The sequence below is a fragment of the Poecilia reticulata genome, chromosome 8, assembly GCF_904066995.2.
Source record: "Poecilia reticulata chromosome 8, P_reticulata-male-v2, whole genome shotgun sequence".
In the NCBI taxonomy this organism is placed as follows: Eukaryota; Metazoa; Chordata; class Actinopteri; order Cyprinodontiformes; family Poeciliidae; genus Poecilia; species Poecilia reticulata.
Window position 1 is genome coordinate 23322086 of NC_088837.1, and position 17395 is coordinate 23339480.

The 17395-nt window shown below is 41.0% G+C and overlaps 1 protein-coding gene across 1 annotated transcript; it reads left to right on the plus strand.

The window, feature by feature from the left end:
• Positions 1 to 3286: 3286 nt before the first annotated feature.
• Positions 3287 to 17027, plus strand: kmt5c (lysine methyltransferase 5C). The gene is made up of 9 exons (XM_008416386.3): positions 3287 to 3618; positions 3982 to 4114; positions 5282 to 5447; positions 7257 to 7366; positions 7457 to 7620; positions 8814 to 8833; positions 8970 to 9106; positions 9189 to 9361; positions 10116 to 17027. The coding sequence occupies exons 2-9, from the start codon at positions 4002 to 4004 to the stop codon at positions 14735 to 14737; spliced, it is 5505 nt and encodes a 1834-aa protein (XP_008414608.2). The 5' UTR covers positions 3287 to 3618; positions 3982 to 4001; the 3' UTR covers positions 14738 to 17027.
• The last annotated feature ends 368 nt before the right edge of the window (positions 17028 to 17395 follow it).

Sequence of the window (17395 nt, forward strand, 5' to 3'; positions counted from 1 at the left end):
AACCCCTTGTTCTGTGCCTGATTGGTCACCAGACTTCAGTTTGTGCACATGTTCAATTCACATCCAGGATCAACTCAGGAAGTGAAATTTAGACAACAAACAGGGAATCCAAACCTGAAGAGGAACTGCAGGGAAAATGGGTCCAATTTGGTGAATTTTGAAACAATCTGACCACAGTATTGGTAAAATTCAGTGATTTGTTGTGCAGAAAGCTGTTTATTCTGATCTGTAAAGTTCTTTTATGTAAATGAAAGTTAGATTTTAAAAAAACTAACGTTTTTTATGAGACCCGCAGAACTTTACGTCCATTTTCATCGTTGTTTTCATGGCTGTACAAACCGCAGCTTCGAACATTTTTCACCTTTTCCTTTCTGTTTCTGCTTCTCACCACCAATAATCTCAAATATCTTCTTTTCTGTAACATTTAAGCTTAGGTAACTGAAGCTTATCGGTGTAGGATCTTTTTAATCAATCAGGGATGTTTTTGCACCATGCACTGTTGCTGGGTAGTTTTAGATCCATTACATTAAAGTTACTATAACTAAGATTAGATAAGAAAATTACTATTAATGGTATTTTTATTTGTATATCTTTTTGTTTTCATCTCTGTTTCAAGGTAGAAATAAATATAGAGTTTGTATATTTTGTGTTTGGAGTTTTCTTTTCATCTTATATCTGGAATAAGTATCCAAAAGTATTGACATTATGGTATCATAGCAAGCATTTTCCCTCAAACTCAAGTCAAATTGAATGGATTTTTTTTTTTAAGTCTTGGTTTTGTGTTGGATTTATGTCTTCAGTCAGAGGCATCTTCAAATTTGCTGTAGTACAGACTGCTACAGGAGATCTTTGCTGCCTTCACTATCTACAATAACTCTGAAGAATTTGAATTAATATGAATTACAGCAACATTTAATTTCCCTTTGGGTGAATAAAGTATTTTCTGATTTAATATTTGAAAATAATAGCATCAAAAAGGTTAAAGTAACATATACATTATGGTATTTTAAAGACTAAAATGGAAATAAGGAATACAAATAAACATCATAATTACAAAATAATAACTTAAGAGGAATATAAAACTTGTCAAACACAATGTACAGAGTTGGGTAACTAGTTACTTTTACTCAATTACATTTACTCGAGTAACTTTTGTATTTTTACTTTTTACTCTTTACTTGAGTAACTTTATTATAAAGTATTTCTGCTCTTACTTGAGTAAAATTTCTGGGTTTTCTACCCACTGAATGAAAAACAAACATTTTAACCAAAATACTCACCAGATACAGACACAAACCTGCAGCTTCTGTTAAAGTTTCATCAGTTTTTTATTGAAAGAAACTGATATGGAACTTTTTTTTTCTTTTCCCTGATTTTGTTAATTTTTTACTTGTATAAATTATTGTCATTTTGGTCCTTAAAATACCAAAATTTCCACTTAACTTTATATTTTGCTCCATCTGATGATATAATTTTTAAATATTAAATGATTGATAATCTGATCAGTTACTCTCTCAGTGGACTTTTTACCAAATACTTTTTTACTCTAACTTGAGTAATTTTCTGGACGGCTACTTTTTATTTTTACTTGAGTAAAAATATGTTGAAGTAGCATTTCTCTTAATTGAGTATAATTTTTGATACTCTGTCCTCCAGTCCAATAGAATGCATAACAGGGTAGATTAATTTTCAAAATGGTTTGGTGTATTTAATATTCACAATACGAAACAATAAATACCGGCATGTATGGAAACATTTAACACAGATGCTGAGAGGAAGGAGCTCCTGTAACGCTCTTTTGTGCACCTAGGATGCTGAAAATTAATGCAACAGTGAATGGAAATAAGTCTGGTCAGGTTAAAGCTGTTCATGTTTATAAAGAGACAAATATTCCAGGATGTGAGTTCATAAACTTATTTATCCTGGGAATGCTGCTTGGCTTCATGAGACACTTTTTCTTTGAAAACCGAAACTATTCTGAACAGAAACTACGCTCAGCTGCCAAAACCAAACTATCTCCTTCACAACTGCTGATTCTCATCAATCATCATGTTTATAAAAACGTTCCTGACAGATCTTCCCTGCAGACACAGCAGTTTTCTGTTCATAGAGGCTCAAATACTTGAGATACTTTAAGATTCCCACAGCCGTTAGGATTGTTTTCCAGTTCAAACTTGTCCACAGACTGAATTCCTGGCAATTATCCAGATTACAGCAGCAAGCGCTTTTTAAAGTTAAACTGCGACTCTAATAAAGGTTAAATCAGCGAAATTAACAATTATTTATTAGCTTATTGTCAGTACAGGTTTTAAATATGTGATCGGACTGTGATCCGTTTCCCGGTTTGTGATTATTTTGAGCAGGAGTGGTGTGTCAGTCATGGCCAAGGCAGCTGGATCTGCCGGCTCATTTTGAATGAACAGTCAAATCTGATTTACACTGGTTTTAATTTTGTGTCATGAGTAAGTTAATATTTTAATACATAAAGAAAGAAGTAACATTACTGGTTAAGACTATTTAGGATTAGATCTATACACGTTCAATAGCTGAATATCATAATATGGCCTAATTATTAGACCATAATTTTTTTCCTTCCGTTTAAAAGTTGTAAAAACAAACCAATTCAGCATTAATCAATTAATATTTTATAGCTGGTATGGTTTAAAAACCAAGTTTTTAAAATTATATTTAGGGATTCTGACTTCTCAGTGTGAGATGGGGAAAGAGAAAAAGTGTCAGAAATGTCGGGAAAAAATGATAAATTGTAAAACTTTGTGAGCCACAAATACTTAAGGCGTAATTTAATTAATTTAATCAATGTTCTCCACAAGGTTGGCACTGTGAAGAGATAGCATAAACTATAAGGAACTGGATTTTAATGACTAAAGTACTAACTATGTGTCTTATACATATTTTAAGATTAACTTAAAAAATAACCAGTTTAGCAAACTACTTCTCTAATAAAATATAGCTTTGTTCCGGTTTCTGCGGTAGAAATTATTTAAATAAATAAATACTACCGTAAAAGAAAAAGAAAATAACTCGCGTCTAGTGAAGAGACGTTTAGGACCGACCGATTCACTTCTTTTTAACGAATTAAGCCAAATAATTCGGATCTCAGTAAACAAGCTGAAATCCCATCACTACAGCCTACTGTACTAAAGGGGTTCTCACCGTTCTTGCCACTGCCCAGCAGGGGCGGCAACGCCCACTAACCAGCTGGCCAATCAGAGAGTTTGGCACGCTTTCCTTGCGTAACTGAAGTTGGACTCAGCCAATAGGGAATTCCGTGGGCGTGGTTATGAATAGTTTGGTTGTGCTGGAGGTTTCTCATCAACTTTTAGGCGATCTTTGCAAAGCTAATTTACGACACATTTAAAACATTTTCTTCCCGTTTTACTGGAATGTCGTGCGTTCGTACTTTTCGGGATTCACACCGGGATTTGTTTCTTTATCGCCATCCAACCAGCCAGGACACGGAGTGACGACCAGACTCCATTTTCGTTTGCAGCTGATCGGCGGAGAGCTAGCTACTTTATGTTGCTAAGCTAACTTTCGCTTCCAGGCGATAACTTGTCTACCTGGTGGTGCTTTCGTCGACTACAAAAAGACTCCCAGGTGGGTTTCAATTCCTGATCTTCTAATAAGGAGGCTGTTTTAAATATTAGACTGCAGGGTGTAGATTTTATCAGCTAAATGATGCAGTAATGTTCCGTTAGCTGCAGGCCGCTAAACGTACAGCCTCCTCCCTCCTCTGAACAGAAACAGCGAGCTAAGACTCTACATAACCTCATTGGACCTTGTTTTTATTCCACTATTGAACATGCAAATTAAATATGAACAGCATGCTACATGAAGAGATCGTGTGCTGCTGATCTGAGCACCTAAACCAAGCTATCCAGCTTGTTCTCTGCAGACTGGTTGTGCAGAAATGCTTCATATCCCTGTAACGTATCGTTATTTTGACCCCTGTGATTGCAGCATGCTGATGGTGGGAGGCAATGGACGGCTACACTAGAATGAGTGTGAAGGAGTTGTGTGAGACCGATGACCTGGCCACCAGTTTGGTGCTGGACCCTCTTCTGGGCTTCAGCACCCATAAAATGAACATCAGGTAATCAAAAACAATGTCAACCAGAGTGTTGGCAGCATGTGTGAAAGAGCTGCACCTCAGATAAAAACGTAGAACTAAAATGACTTCAAATTACTCCAAAATCATGTAAAACTAAGATTTCTACAACAGTGTTTTTCAGTTTTTACTGTAATCAGTGAAAAGTCGTTGCTACTGATCACAAGCTCCAAAGTATGTTATTTTTACTATTTTCCATCAATACATTTGAATATATTGTTAACTGTTTGCAGGTTAGTGACAAAAATCTAATGTTTTTATGCAGCATTACTGTTTGTCACATACAACAACCTGAAAAATAAGCAAAGAATAAATAAATTGCTTTTATTATTATTAAAACGATACCAGTTTCAGATTTCACAATTGACATTAAACGTCAGCGTTGTTGAGTATCCTACCTGTATGTAGAAAAAAAGCAATTTAATCTTTTGTAACGGTTTATTGAGCCAAAAATGACACTGCATAGTTTGTTTATTATTTTTACAGCTACAAGTTTGAATGCTGTTCTTGCAGACAAAAACACCTGCTTGCTCCAGATCTGATTTTATTATTTTACCTCAATTTCTTTTATAAGAATGGAGTTACAAATGATAAAAAAATATCCTCAAAAACTGTCTTTTATTTCAGTCTTTCTTTAACAGTTGTATAACAGAACATTTTTGCTTAATTTCTAGAATAAAGTTGTGAAATTAGCAGAGAAAAGACGCAGTTTTACCAGAATAATAACTTAAAATGACAGAAAAAACGTTTTAATGAGAGAAAATCTTCTGGAGTGAATTAAAAAGTGAAGTTGATGCGACACATTTCTGCTACTGATGATAATATGATGCTGATTTGTTAAAAGATGAAGTATTTTCTGTAAAACTTATACCTTCACAAGACTCAACATTCCTCATTTAATTTTTTTTCGTGCTTTTACCGTTTTATTGTTCAAACATTACGACTTTATTCTTGTATTATTTTGCACTCTGTTGTCGTGCGACCTGTGATATTAACTGTTGGAATTTTACTTGTGTTTTCAGCCTTTATTCACAAACATTTCCCACTGATTTTTAGTAAACATTGACGAGTCTGCGTCTCCCAAAACATCTAAACAGCTCCCTCTGTTCCTCTGTGTTTGTCGATTTTAACCGGTCGTTATTTCCGCTCCAGTCCGGCACCAGAGATCAGACGTTGGGGTGTTCTCAAGGAGACGCTGCTGCGGTTTCAGCGAACACATGACTTCAACGCCACGTTTGAGGCGCTGACGGTCGGTGAGCTCGCTGGCGACTACTTCAACGCTCTGGGGAGCCACCGGCAGGAGCTGCTGAGACAACATGTAGGCATCTGAACCAGGACCACACTCTAATTCTGTTTTATGTTTGTTTACATTTAAACGATTAACTTTGTATTAGTTTTGCATCATCGATTTGCTTTTATTTTTAATTTTTTCAAACCTGAAGATAAAAGCTGTTTGTAAAAGAAAATGTCAATATTAGGTGTTTTCAGAGTGTAGATTATGAGTTTAAACTTGAGTTTCTTAGATGCCAAACATAAATCACAAATTGTGTTTTAAAGAATCTATATTTAGTGCAGGAGGCATCCTTGATGATTTCTGGAAACGTGTAAACAACAAATAAAATCAGTTATGAAGTCTCTATAAACAACATTGTCCTTCAAAAAAGTGCTAGTTGAGACAAAAGACCCAAACTGAAGCGCTCAGTCATCCAGTTTTTTGTAGAAAGAGAGAAAAATAATGAATAACGCAAATAGAAATTATTGTGCTCGTTCTAAGTTGTCATGCGACTGCGACAGGCCAACATATCAACTCAAATTACCAGAATGTTTTAACATTTTCTGGAAAAAAATTTTTATTTTGCTTGTTTATAAACGTGGAAATCTGATGTTAGATGTGTGGAACAGTTTGTGACTGTAGCAGCTGTTAAAGAGTCTTCACACATATATCCATGTTTTACACTCAGCCTTACAGATGTGACAGTTTTCACACCTAAAAACTAAAAATGGGTCTAGACTCAGTTTGTTTTGCATGTTCATGTGGGGCTTCGTTCACACTGCCGGAGACACGTTGTGACAAAGTTTTGGTTTGTTTCTGTTGTTACTACAAAGAGAAACTGATGATGTTGAAGCCAATTGGAAAGGAAAGGAAACAGAAAGTGGCAACATGTGGCTAAGCCTGCAGGCCTGGATGAACCAGCATGTTTGCAGGTTCATTTATATGAACTTAATCATTCATCTTTGTAAATGCTTAGTCATTGTTATGTCAAAGTAGAGCAGGGCAATGTGGCTTAAACATAAACTCAAATCTTTTCATATCTCTTTGAGGTCTAATCTGTCAAGAACTGCAGCTTTACTACAAAATTATGTAATTTGAGAGCACTAGATAATATTATTAAGCTAAATTTGACTTCAGTTGGTACAAAATATCAAAGGAGTACACCATGGAATTGTAGGAAAGGGGACATATCATGCAAAACTCACATTTTTCATGTTTTTGTACTTCCACTCGGGCATGAACTGCTTCTAGAAACGGCACAAGTGCGTAAGAAAAAAATAACTGCTAAACATCCAGCAGTAAATTAATGTTTTTTTGGAGTCTGGAGAATGAGCCGTTTCAAAAACGTCAAGATCAAGTCACATTCTTTGGGCACTGCCCGTTACCTAGCAACCTCAGTGGCATTCTGCCTGTTACCTAGCAACCTCAGTGGAATTCTGCCCGTTACCTAGCAACCCAAGCTGAGCTCCAACACGTTTGGTCAGCTGGTTTTACCGCTGTACAATGGCTGCTGGAAAAAATGAGTGTTTTGTTGTTGACTTGGCATTCAGAAACCACTTACTGCGTTCTTGTTGGCTGCGCAGGAGGTTCCACTTCTGTTTTTCAAAGATGTACGGTTGTGTAATTGTGTGCCATTTTCAAATGTGAGTGTAAATAGCAGCTTATTTAGATTTAAAGTGACAAGAGGCCCTAAAACATCTCATTCTGTAACCGAACAGACTAAAATCTCATTATCTAAGGATGATTTTGTCCAAAAAATGTAGCACACGTGTTTTGTTCAGTCCGTAGAGCTACCCTGACCTGTTCAAGGAAGCATGATAGGTCACCGTTATGTGTTGTTGGATGTGGCTGCAGGTGTATCGCTACCTCAGTGCCTTCCTGCTGGACAGTGGGATCAAGATAGAGTCGTGTGACAGATACTCATCGGAGACCAACGGGGCGAAGATAACGGCCACGAGGCATTGGTAATCCCTCCCTCCCTCCCTCTTCTTCCAGCTGTCGGTTCCAGTCCTGCCCTGAGCTCTCACAGCTGCGTCTGTCCGTCTGTCCTGCAGGTTCGTTGGAGAGCGCGTGGAGGTCCTACTGGGCTGCATAGCGGAGCTGAACCCCGCGGACAGCGCCGTGTTGAGGGCTGGGGTCAACGACTTCAGCGTCATGTACTCCACACGCAAACGCTGCGCTCAGCTGTGGCTCGGGCCCGCAGCCTTCATCAACCACGGTGAGCGTCTTTAAATGAAAGTCTGCTAAATGTGTCATTTTTTCATCCAATTAATCGATCAGACTAACCGATTAATCGATCAGACTAACCGATTAATCGATCAGACTAACCGATTAATCGATCAGACTCAGCATCAGTACAGGGTAGGACGGATCTGGTGATTGTTCACCCTGTTGGCTTGATTAGGGCAAAGAAATGTTCTATTTATTTTAAATGCAAAATTTATGTTGTATATTTTGGAAAAAAAATCACTGAGTTACTTGTCTGAGTTGTTCTTTCAATAATTTTCCCTTTTTTGAGTTTTTATTCTCCATTTAACAATTTATCATTATGGAAGATAAATGTTAATGAAGCTTTTAAGGTCATAAAATAGAATATTTCACCTCTACAAATGTTTCCTGAAGTGTTTTAATCCTGAGCTTATTTTAAAAAGTTGCACCTTAAAACTGCATTACCTGAATGAGACTGATGGGGGCGCTCCTTTAGTTTCCACTGGTGATGAGGGACAAGGCAGTGAAAATTAATTTTGATATTTTGTGGGATTTGTTTTGAGTAATGTTTTATTTTTTAGGTCTTAAATCTGTTGGAGATTAAATTAATATTTAGGGAAAAAATTATTCAAATGGCAAAACAAAACAGTAGATTTATTATCACTTTCAGTTTTTATTAATGAGTTCATTCTTATTGTCAAGATGAAAATTTTCCCCACTATTGCTATAAACAATACAATTCTTATCCAGGATATTTTTAACAGCCTGAAAGATTTCCGAATTGATTAATTGATTATTGAAATGATCAATTAATCGTTTGCAAACAGACTTAAAAAATGGTGAAAACATGAACAGAGTCAGTAATGAAGCCGAAACTACAAATTATAGATAAGTTTTGCATTTAGGATGGAAAAACATTCTTTGTCTGTGAAAATTTTTATGCAAAACCGTAGCTTCAGCTGGTTAGCATGCATGAATGAATGCTGTTATTGCATTTTAGGCAGTAAAATGTTTGTTTTTCTTTTAAAAAATAAGTATTTATAAAATAAAAGGCTCCCACTGTTAAATGAAAATCGGTAGAATGCTGTGATTTCTTTATCTGATTACTGAAATAATCGTTATTTGCATCCCTAATTTCCATTTGCATGGCGACTTAATTATTAACTGAATCTTTTTCTTTTCCATTTCTCTCCTGGATTGAAGACTGCAAACCGAACTGCAAGGTAAAACATCTCTGACCTGCGTTTTTATTTCAGAAATGATCCTTTTTTTTAATGTTTTCTGACACATCTGTTGTTGTCGGACCCACCTTTTGTCTAATCCGCTTTTTTTTTTCTCTCTCTTTCTGCACCTGTCAAGTTTCTCCCCGGTGAGAAGAACATCGCCTGTGTGGAAGTGATCCGACCCATCTCGCCTGGGGAGGAAATCACCTGTTACTATGGCGCCAGCTTCTTCGGCGAAGGCAACGAAATGTGCGAATGCTGCACCTGCGAGAGGTGTGTCCGCCGCTCCGGCTGGCTTTGTCTCGGCGGCGGCGGCTCGGGTGTCGCTCACGGCGCGTGTGTTTGATCCGATCAGGAACGGAGAGGGCCACTTCAGGCACAGAGGGAAGCAGCCGGACAGCGAGGAGGCGAAGGAGGCCGTGGGCCAGAAGTACCGGCTGCGGGAGCGATACCTGCGCCACCACAGGGAGAGAGGACACCTCACCCCCAGGCCCAGCGCGCCGGCGATCCACGCCGGGATCTTCACAGGTGAACAGGAACACTGGAGAAAAATCCACAGATTAAACCTGAAAGGAATTAAATTAAGAGTTTAAATGATATTTAATTAAACCTGAAATGTTTACAGTAATTATTGCATCATCTGCCCTTTTTCATTCGTCTATCCTTTCTTTATGTATTATTCCTTTATTTTTCCTCCCTCCACTCCCTCCTTCCTTCTTTTGTTCCCTCCTTCTTTTCTTCATTCCATCTTACCTTCCTTCCTTCCTCTTTTGTTTCTTCCTCCTTTTATTTCCTTCTTCATTCCTTCCTTCCTTTCTTTGTGTATCCTTCTTTCCATCCTTTCTCCTTTTCCTGCTTTCTTCCTTTCTTCCTTCCTCTTGTTTCTTTCTTCATTCCTTCCTTCTTCCTTCCCCTCTTTCATTCTTTGCTTCCTTCTTTCCTCCTTACTTTCCAATTTTCATCTATCCTTCCCTCTGTCCGTTCTTCCTTCCTTCATCTATCTTTCTTTCATACTTTGTTTGAAAGAAAGTATGAAGAATGTCCTTTTCTTTCTTTCTTTCTTTCTTTTTTTTTCTTCCTTTCTTCCTTCTGACATTTATTTGGAAGGTTGTTTATTAAATAAATTGCACTCTAGAAAAATGGTTTAAAATTAATGATTAAAGTGAAAAATTAACATAAATCAAAACTTTTGTCCAGATCTGTTTTTGTTTTGTTTTTATTTGTTTTTATTTTTCCTCCTGAATGTAATCCAGCTGCTCGTTTTGTCTCCTTTCGTCGCCAGCGATCCCCTCCAGGAACTCCTTCACCCAGCAGATGAGGAGAAACGCTCTGAAGAACAAGAAGCTGAACGACACCAAGAGGTGGAGGCGTGAGAAGCAGAGGCGGTCGGGGAACCACCTGCTGAAAAGCTGCCGGACCGTCCCGCTGCCGTTCCAGGTCGCTCTGAGGGACCTGCGCATCAGAGTGCGGCGCCACTCGGTGGATTTCCTGCTGCACTGCAAGGATCCCAAAAGCAAAGAGAGGGAGTTGCTGCAGGAACTAGAGGAGGTGAAGCCAAGAAAAGCGACTGTCGAGGAAAACCCAAAGTCTTTGACTTTGAATTCCTCCGTGCCAACCAATCCGAGAAGCAGATCGGCCGTGAACAGCGTCGCTTTGAACATGAAGATCTGCTCAAGAGCCAAAAGCGTGGTTCATAAAACGCAGGAGACAAAGACGGAGTCCAGTAGCACAAACACAACTAACACTATTACAGCTTGTCCGCCTGTTGAAAGGGACAAAACCTGCAGCGCAGTAAAGCAGAAGAACATGGAAAAGTCTATCACTGAAAGTCAAAGCAGCAAAGTTGAATCCAGGGTCGCCGCTCCGCCTCTGACCGTGTCGGAGAAGGCTGCTGACAATCCAGTAATCACTCTGAAGCAATACGTCACCGTCGACCTTACCAGGTTATCAATCCCGCAACCCACAGAGGCCGGAAAAACACAAGAAGAGGAGAAAGGTGGCGTTTTAGGGAGAGGAAGGAGCCAACCGCCCCCCAAACCTGGGAACCTGCCAAGAAAGCAGGTTTCCAGGTCAGACGTCTGCAAGGCTACGAGCAAACGAGGAGGGAGGGAAACGCTCCTCAAGGCCACAGATGGAACAGATGTTCACAAAGAAGTCGCCGGGAATCCATCTGGCTGCGAGAAGAAGGGGGTTGACAGAGTTGTGGAAATAAAAACGGTGCAAACGGAGCTGCAGGAAGAGAAGAGAGACCCTAAATCAACTGAAGCTGAGAAAGTGGGGAAGTTGAAAGCAGGGAGTAATATCCAAAGTGTTAAAAATGCAGAGAAAGTGGAAGTTAAAGTGTCAGGACAGACGAAGAGATGCTTGAATGAGCGTCCCGAAGATGTGGTGATAAAACAGGCAAAGGTTTTGCTGTCGGACATTTTAAGAAAAGATAAATCTTTTTTAGATCAGAGGCTGCAGGGAGACATAAACAGAGGGAGTTGCAATCCTTCCATTAAGGGGAGGCTTTTGAAAAAACGCAGTGTGCGGAAAGCTAAATTAGATGAATCACAGAATGGGACGGGAACCCCAAACGACGAGCGATTGGTTTCTATTTGCACAGACTTGGGTGTGAAAAGTTCACAGGTCCAGTCGGAACCAAAGCGCAGCGAACTGCCGGCCTCCTCCTCCATCAACTCACTACCTCACAGGTCGGCCGTTTCTACGAAGGCTCAGCCGAACCCGGACACCAACCCGCAGTCCAACATACCTCTGAAGAAACGCACATTTCGGAGCTCCGTGGAGATCGACTCGCAGCGAGGTCCGACTTCCGCCTCCGATCGTGTCCCGAAAAACACGGCCGTGGTGACGTCGCCTCCAGCACCACAACCGAACACGTCCGCTACCTCTGGAGAAGCCAAGAAAGACAATAAATCAGCTCCAAGGCGGATCCAAAAACAACCGGTAGTTTCCAGAGTGCTTCGCTCCAGACCTAATGGATCTCCACGAGGCCACCTGCTGAGGAAAGTCCGACAATGCAAACAAGAAAATCAGGAGGAGGATATTTGTGAAGATATGAGTGATAGTCCTGAGGCTGTCACACGTAGATCCCTAAAAAACTCCCCGAATAACCTGGAATCATCGTCCCCTGAAGAAAACAGTTCAGAGGAAACAAAAGCCGGCTTTGATTTCAAGATCCGCCTCAAGCGGAGAAGAGGAAAAGTGTGGGACGTTCAGGGCGAGAGCTTGGCGCTGAAAACGGAAAAGCATGACGACTCAATGGCATGCGATCCTTTCAAAGCAATCATGGACTCTGTGTCCATCTTAAACCGAGAGATGGAGGCTCACGTTCAAGCGAGTCAGAAGGCGAAGAGCAGACTGCATCGATTGAGACAAAGAAACGACAAAAACAACATAAAACAAGTTACTGACGTCCAGACGGATGGAGTTAGTGAAACTAAAGTCGGACAAAACGAATCTGTTGACAAAAAAAGTGAAATTAAAGCAAAGTTGGAAAGCCGGTCCATGTTGAGCCTGAATGGAACCAGTGAGACGATTCCAGAAACTAAAGTGGAGGATCGTTTTTTAAAAAGCTGCTGTCTGTTTGAGAGCACGTCCCAACAAAAGCTGGAGCCAGAACTGGGTTCAAACGGGCTTCAGCTGCCAGTTCTGAAACTGCGGAGGAAGGTGGAGGATATCTGGGAGGTGGACAGCAAAAAGGGGCTTGACCTGCCTGACCTAATGGCCGAGGTCAAGAGAGAGGTCAAGAATCACGCCTTAGGGAGGCAGAAGAAAGAGGAGACTTGTCTGAGACTCAACAGCAATCTGATGTCTCTAAAAACAGAACCACCCCGGTTTTCCCTCTCTCTTTCGCCGTTGTCGCTGTCATCGCCTCTTAACGAGGGCAAAACCGAAGCTGCACACTCGGCCGGAGAGCGAATCATAGAAAGGTTGGAGTCGTACATGGGGGGGAGGAAACAGAGGCTCAAAGTTGACAAACAGCGCAAGAGTGTGCCCATGGAGACGCACACCCCTTGTCTGAGTCATACACTCCAGCAGATAGACAACAGCCTCTCCAGGCTCTCCGAAGGCCTGTGTTCCTCTCAGACGCTGGAGAAGCCCACGGCGGCTTGCGCCAGCGCCTCCGGTTCTGTGATCCAGACCCCGTCCCAATCCCCCCCGTTTGTGGCCGCTGACAATATGCTGTCCGCCGAGCCCAGCTTCACCAACTGCTGTGAAGACATCCTGGACTTCCAGTGCCTCGGCTTTGAGGGATACGACCAGCCGCAGAACATTCTCCCATCCTCCCCATCAGATCTGTGCTCCCTGGACCCGCCCACCGACCCATTTAGCAGTCCTCTCTCCCACAGCCCGACCGACACCTGGTCCACTGAAACACCCTACCTGGGCCCGCCAAGTCCGGGGAATAACTTCACCAGTGAGGATCTGCAGTTTTTCCCGGGCTTGGTTGCTTCCAAAAGTGACTCCGGGAATGTTCAGAACTGTGAAGCCAAGGGCATCTCCAAAGATGGATCCAACTCCGGTTTTGGGTTTCCAGCTCCGATAAATTCAGACGTTGTGAGCAAGGAGCGTATTATGAGCAAAAATCTGGGAGCGAGGAGCTCCAAAGACGACCCCAGAACTCAATCATCTTTGTCCGTCGCCAGCAAGTCTCGTACTTTCACCGGAAATCCCATTGTTTTAAGCCAGCCTTCCCTCAACTTCAAGGCCACCACCAGCCAATCAAAAACGGAGCTCCACCTCAAAACCCAAGGCCCGTTCCATCGCATGACCATTCCAAGTAAATCCCAGTCATTCCCAAGTAACCAGCCAACTGTGGTCAGAGGAACACCGGCTCAAGTGTCCAACAGATTCCTTTCCCCTTCAGTCCTTTCTACAAAGAATCCCAACTCTCCTGAAAGTCCATTCAGTTGCCAGGAGAAGCCATCTACTGTAATCCACAGGGTTCTGAAGTACCAGGGTGGTAGCCAGACGCAGAACCTGTACAGTGCGCCGTGCGAAGACACCGTAGCTGCTAGTGGCGGCGCCCGGCTCTCTGCCAAACAGAATGAGAAATTTGTTCCTAATGTGTCTCAAAAAAGCAACGTATCTTTCCAGGGGTTCGGAAAGGATGTCGGCCATCTCAGTTCCTCCAACAACCTCGCCAGGTCCAACCTTCACTTCAGCAGACCCAATTCCTCCATTTCACAGTCTTTCAGTAAAAACAAGATGGCATCAGACAAACAGGAAGCGGCTGAAACTAACATGGGGTACAAAAACTTTTCCGAGATGCCGAGACCCTTCTTCTTTCCTAGCAAAGCATCCGACTGCTACTCATCCCAGCAAGACAAGAAGCTGGACAAAACCGACAAACACCAGCCATGTTACACACAGCAGGATGCTTATGACTTTAGCTATTCCTCTCTCTCACCCATCTCTCAGCACAGCAGCCCTCAGCTAGTCCACAGCACACCTCCAGGTACACCAGCACCCAAAACCCAGTCTACCGCCTCCTTCCCTTACGGCTACCAAGGTCCTCCCTATGTGCTGAACTTCAGCGGCGACCACTCGCTCACTCTGGGCCTGAGGGATGGTTCTGATGGCTACCCGGGCCTGGGCCCTACAAACTACACCTACCACTGCCTGATGGAGCCCTCGGGCACTCAAGGACGGTTGGTCCTTGAACCTTGTGGACCCCAACTGTCCAACCCGTCCTCTCTGGGCGGGTTCGCTGGCCTCAGAAGTCAGGATGAACACTGCCGGAAGGACATGCAGCAGCAGTGCCAGCCAGGGGAAAACCAAGGTGCTTCGCACTACGGTGGGGTTCCTACGTCGCACCCAATGGGCGTCACAAAACCCAAACGCGTGCGGCTGGTGGTGACGGACGGTACGGTGGACTTAGACTTGCAGTACTCAGACTGAAAGTGACTGGATCTCTTGAAACCTGTTAGATGTTGGTTGTTTTTCTAAACGTTTCTGTTCATAATCTGCTTTTCTAATGAATTATCTTGATGTAGAAATGACTCGCGCAGGGTTTGAGTCGAGCAGAAATATCCACTACAGTTTGTTCAGAACACCAAATTTTAAAGCATTACCTTTGAACCTGCAGGTCAAGTGGAATTCTTTGCAAAAAATTATTCATGCGTCTTAAAGTTTTTCACATTTCTTCACTTTAAAACCACAAAGCTCTATTTTTTTTAAAGAGTCACTTAGTTGGATTTAAGTCTGTACTTTGATTAGGCCATTCAAATACATGAATTGAATGAACTTCAGTACAGTGGGTGTTGTCCGTTTGAGTTTGTCTGCATATAGTTGAAGGATGCAGGATTTAGATGGAGAACTTAACAGAAAGGTTAACTAAAGTAATAAAACTACTTCTTTCACCAATTTACAATCCAATATGGCCGCCTTACTTTAAAAATTTTGTGATAATCACGGAATATAGAAACATTTGAACTTCAGGCAAAATGTAGCTCAGTAAATTAATAATTAGCTGAGCTACGTCGTCCCTTAATTAGTTAAATGTAGCTATATTCTATAAATATGAGATAAATGGATCGTTAGTAGCTGGTTTTGCTAATAACAGTTAGCCTCATCAGTTAGCTAATCTCTCTTTGTTGCAGATTAGCCTTACATCTTCCATCCAAACCTTGATTCTGGAATGGAAGTATTATCCACAGCTACCAGCTCTTGCTCCTGGTTCACTGCACCACGTAAGGGCAGCTGAAGTACCAGGAGTTGTTCGTGTACCACAGTTTGAGAACCATAATATCCAAGTCATCAATCACATCTTCTGCTGTTTCCCCCCAGAGTTTCTCTCCATCCATCTGTCTGTTAACTCGCTGAAAGCTTCTGTGTCCCTGCTGAAGGGGAGAAAAGGCATCCCCACAGCATGATGCTGCCACCACCATGTTTTAAAGTGTGTTCTTTTGTTTTGGCCAGAATGTTTCACTGATCTTCCCACTTTTTTTTTTTTTTTTTGCATCTTTTACAAACCAGATTTGTAGATTGCTCCATAAGCGTTGTCCTGCTGTCCAACTTTACTTTGACTAGGCTGTACTAACACATAAATGTGCTTTAATTCTAGTTTTTGTCATGTTTCTACCCCACAGCTTTTTCATCTAAGTTTGTAGAAATGTATCCCCACAGCATGATGCTGCCACCACCATGTTTCATGGTGTTAGTGTTAGTTTTCTGCCATTAAGTCTAAATTATTTCATGTAGAACGTCAAACATGCGTCAGTAATTATATCAAATTTGAAGTTTGTGGTTGTAAAATGAGAAAATGTGAGAAACTCAAAGGGGTTTGGAGACTTTTTGCGAGCCACTGCACACATCTTACATCCCTTCTTACTGTACTGTAACATAGATGTATGAATTTTTCTATCCCATAAATGGTGGTAGAGCCAGAATCCACCTGAACTGTTGGCCGGTGGAGCTTGAAGAGGCGGTTTTGTGCCTCGCTCTTTGATATTCTCGTGATGTTTTCAAGCACCTGTAGAAACTTTTTTTTTTTTTTTAATACCCACGTTAAGCTCTCGTCTCACTAAACTCCTGAGTGGTGTGCATGTGTCGGACGCGGCTGGAGGTGCGTTTGCATGAACGGTGCAGTGAAAGACTTCCTCTACGGGTCCAGGACCAGATCAGTTTTCCTCCATGTTGTTGCATCAGCAGTGTGACAATCCTCTCATCTGCGTTGGTAGTTTCTAATCCCACAGAAGGATTATTTTATAATGTTACCATGTTTATAGTGTTTGTTGATGAAGCTACTCATTTACAGATGTTATTTTATTTTATTTTTGTTGAGATTGAGAACATTTCATGCTGGAAGTTGAATCGGTTTGACTTCGTTCGGTGGGAGCGTTCTCGTGGTTACCGTGACGATGTACTGTCTTGTTATGATAAAGAAGAAAAAAAAGGCCAATTATTTATTTTAATATCCTCACTTCCGGAAAAGGTGCTTTTGATGTAATTTATATTTCACGTTGATTGTTCAAACTATTAAATGTGTGTTTTTTTTAATATTATTATTGTTATTTAATGGGACATGATGATATTTACATGATGTATTTAATTTTAAAGACCTTTTTTTTTTTAACTGTTGCAGATGAAACTAGCTTGTTTTTTTCTAATTGGCTGTTAGTCCTACTGGAAGTCTGTTGTAGAAATGTACAAATGTAGCCTATATCATTAAAGATGATTCTTTTTTGTACCTTTTTCTTTTAAATATTTATTTTTAATTGAATATTTAAAGCGGTGGTGATAAAACTGGCATGGGGTCCATTTTGGCACACGTGCTGATTTTCTCAGGCCAATACAAATTTGAAATACTTGTTTTTTAATATAATATAGTAATGAGGATTTTTGTTAAATATTTATAGTACAACGGCGCTTCACCCATTTGCTATTAAGTTGCTGATTTTTCTGTGAAATGTAACTCCAAATTTTTTGCAAAAAATATCTCCATATACGTGGATTATTTTTCAACGCCAACAGCGTCACACGATATTTACTGGTGTTTGCAAAGCAGCCAATCCAGCAGTGCAGTTTATTTTCCTTGCTGCTGATTGGCTGAACCAC

Excerpts from the sequence above, each read along its gene's own strand:
- kmt5c (XM_008416386.3), top strand. The coding sequence starts at position 4,002 with ATGGACGGCTACACTAGAATGAGTGTGAAGGAGTTGTGTGAGACCGAT. Across the intron at positions 4,115-5,281 it reads ACCCATAAAATGAACATCAG|TCCGGCACCAGAGATCAGAC; the intron begins GTAATCAAAAAC and ends TTTCCGCTCCAG. Across the intron at positions 7,621-8,813 it reads CGCAGCCTTCATCAACCACG|ACTGCAAACCGAACTGCAAG; the intron begins GTGAGCGTCTTT and ends CCTGGATTGAAG.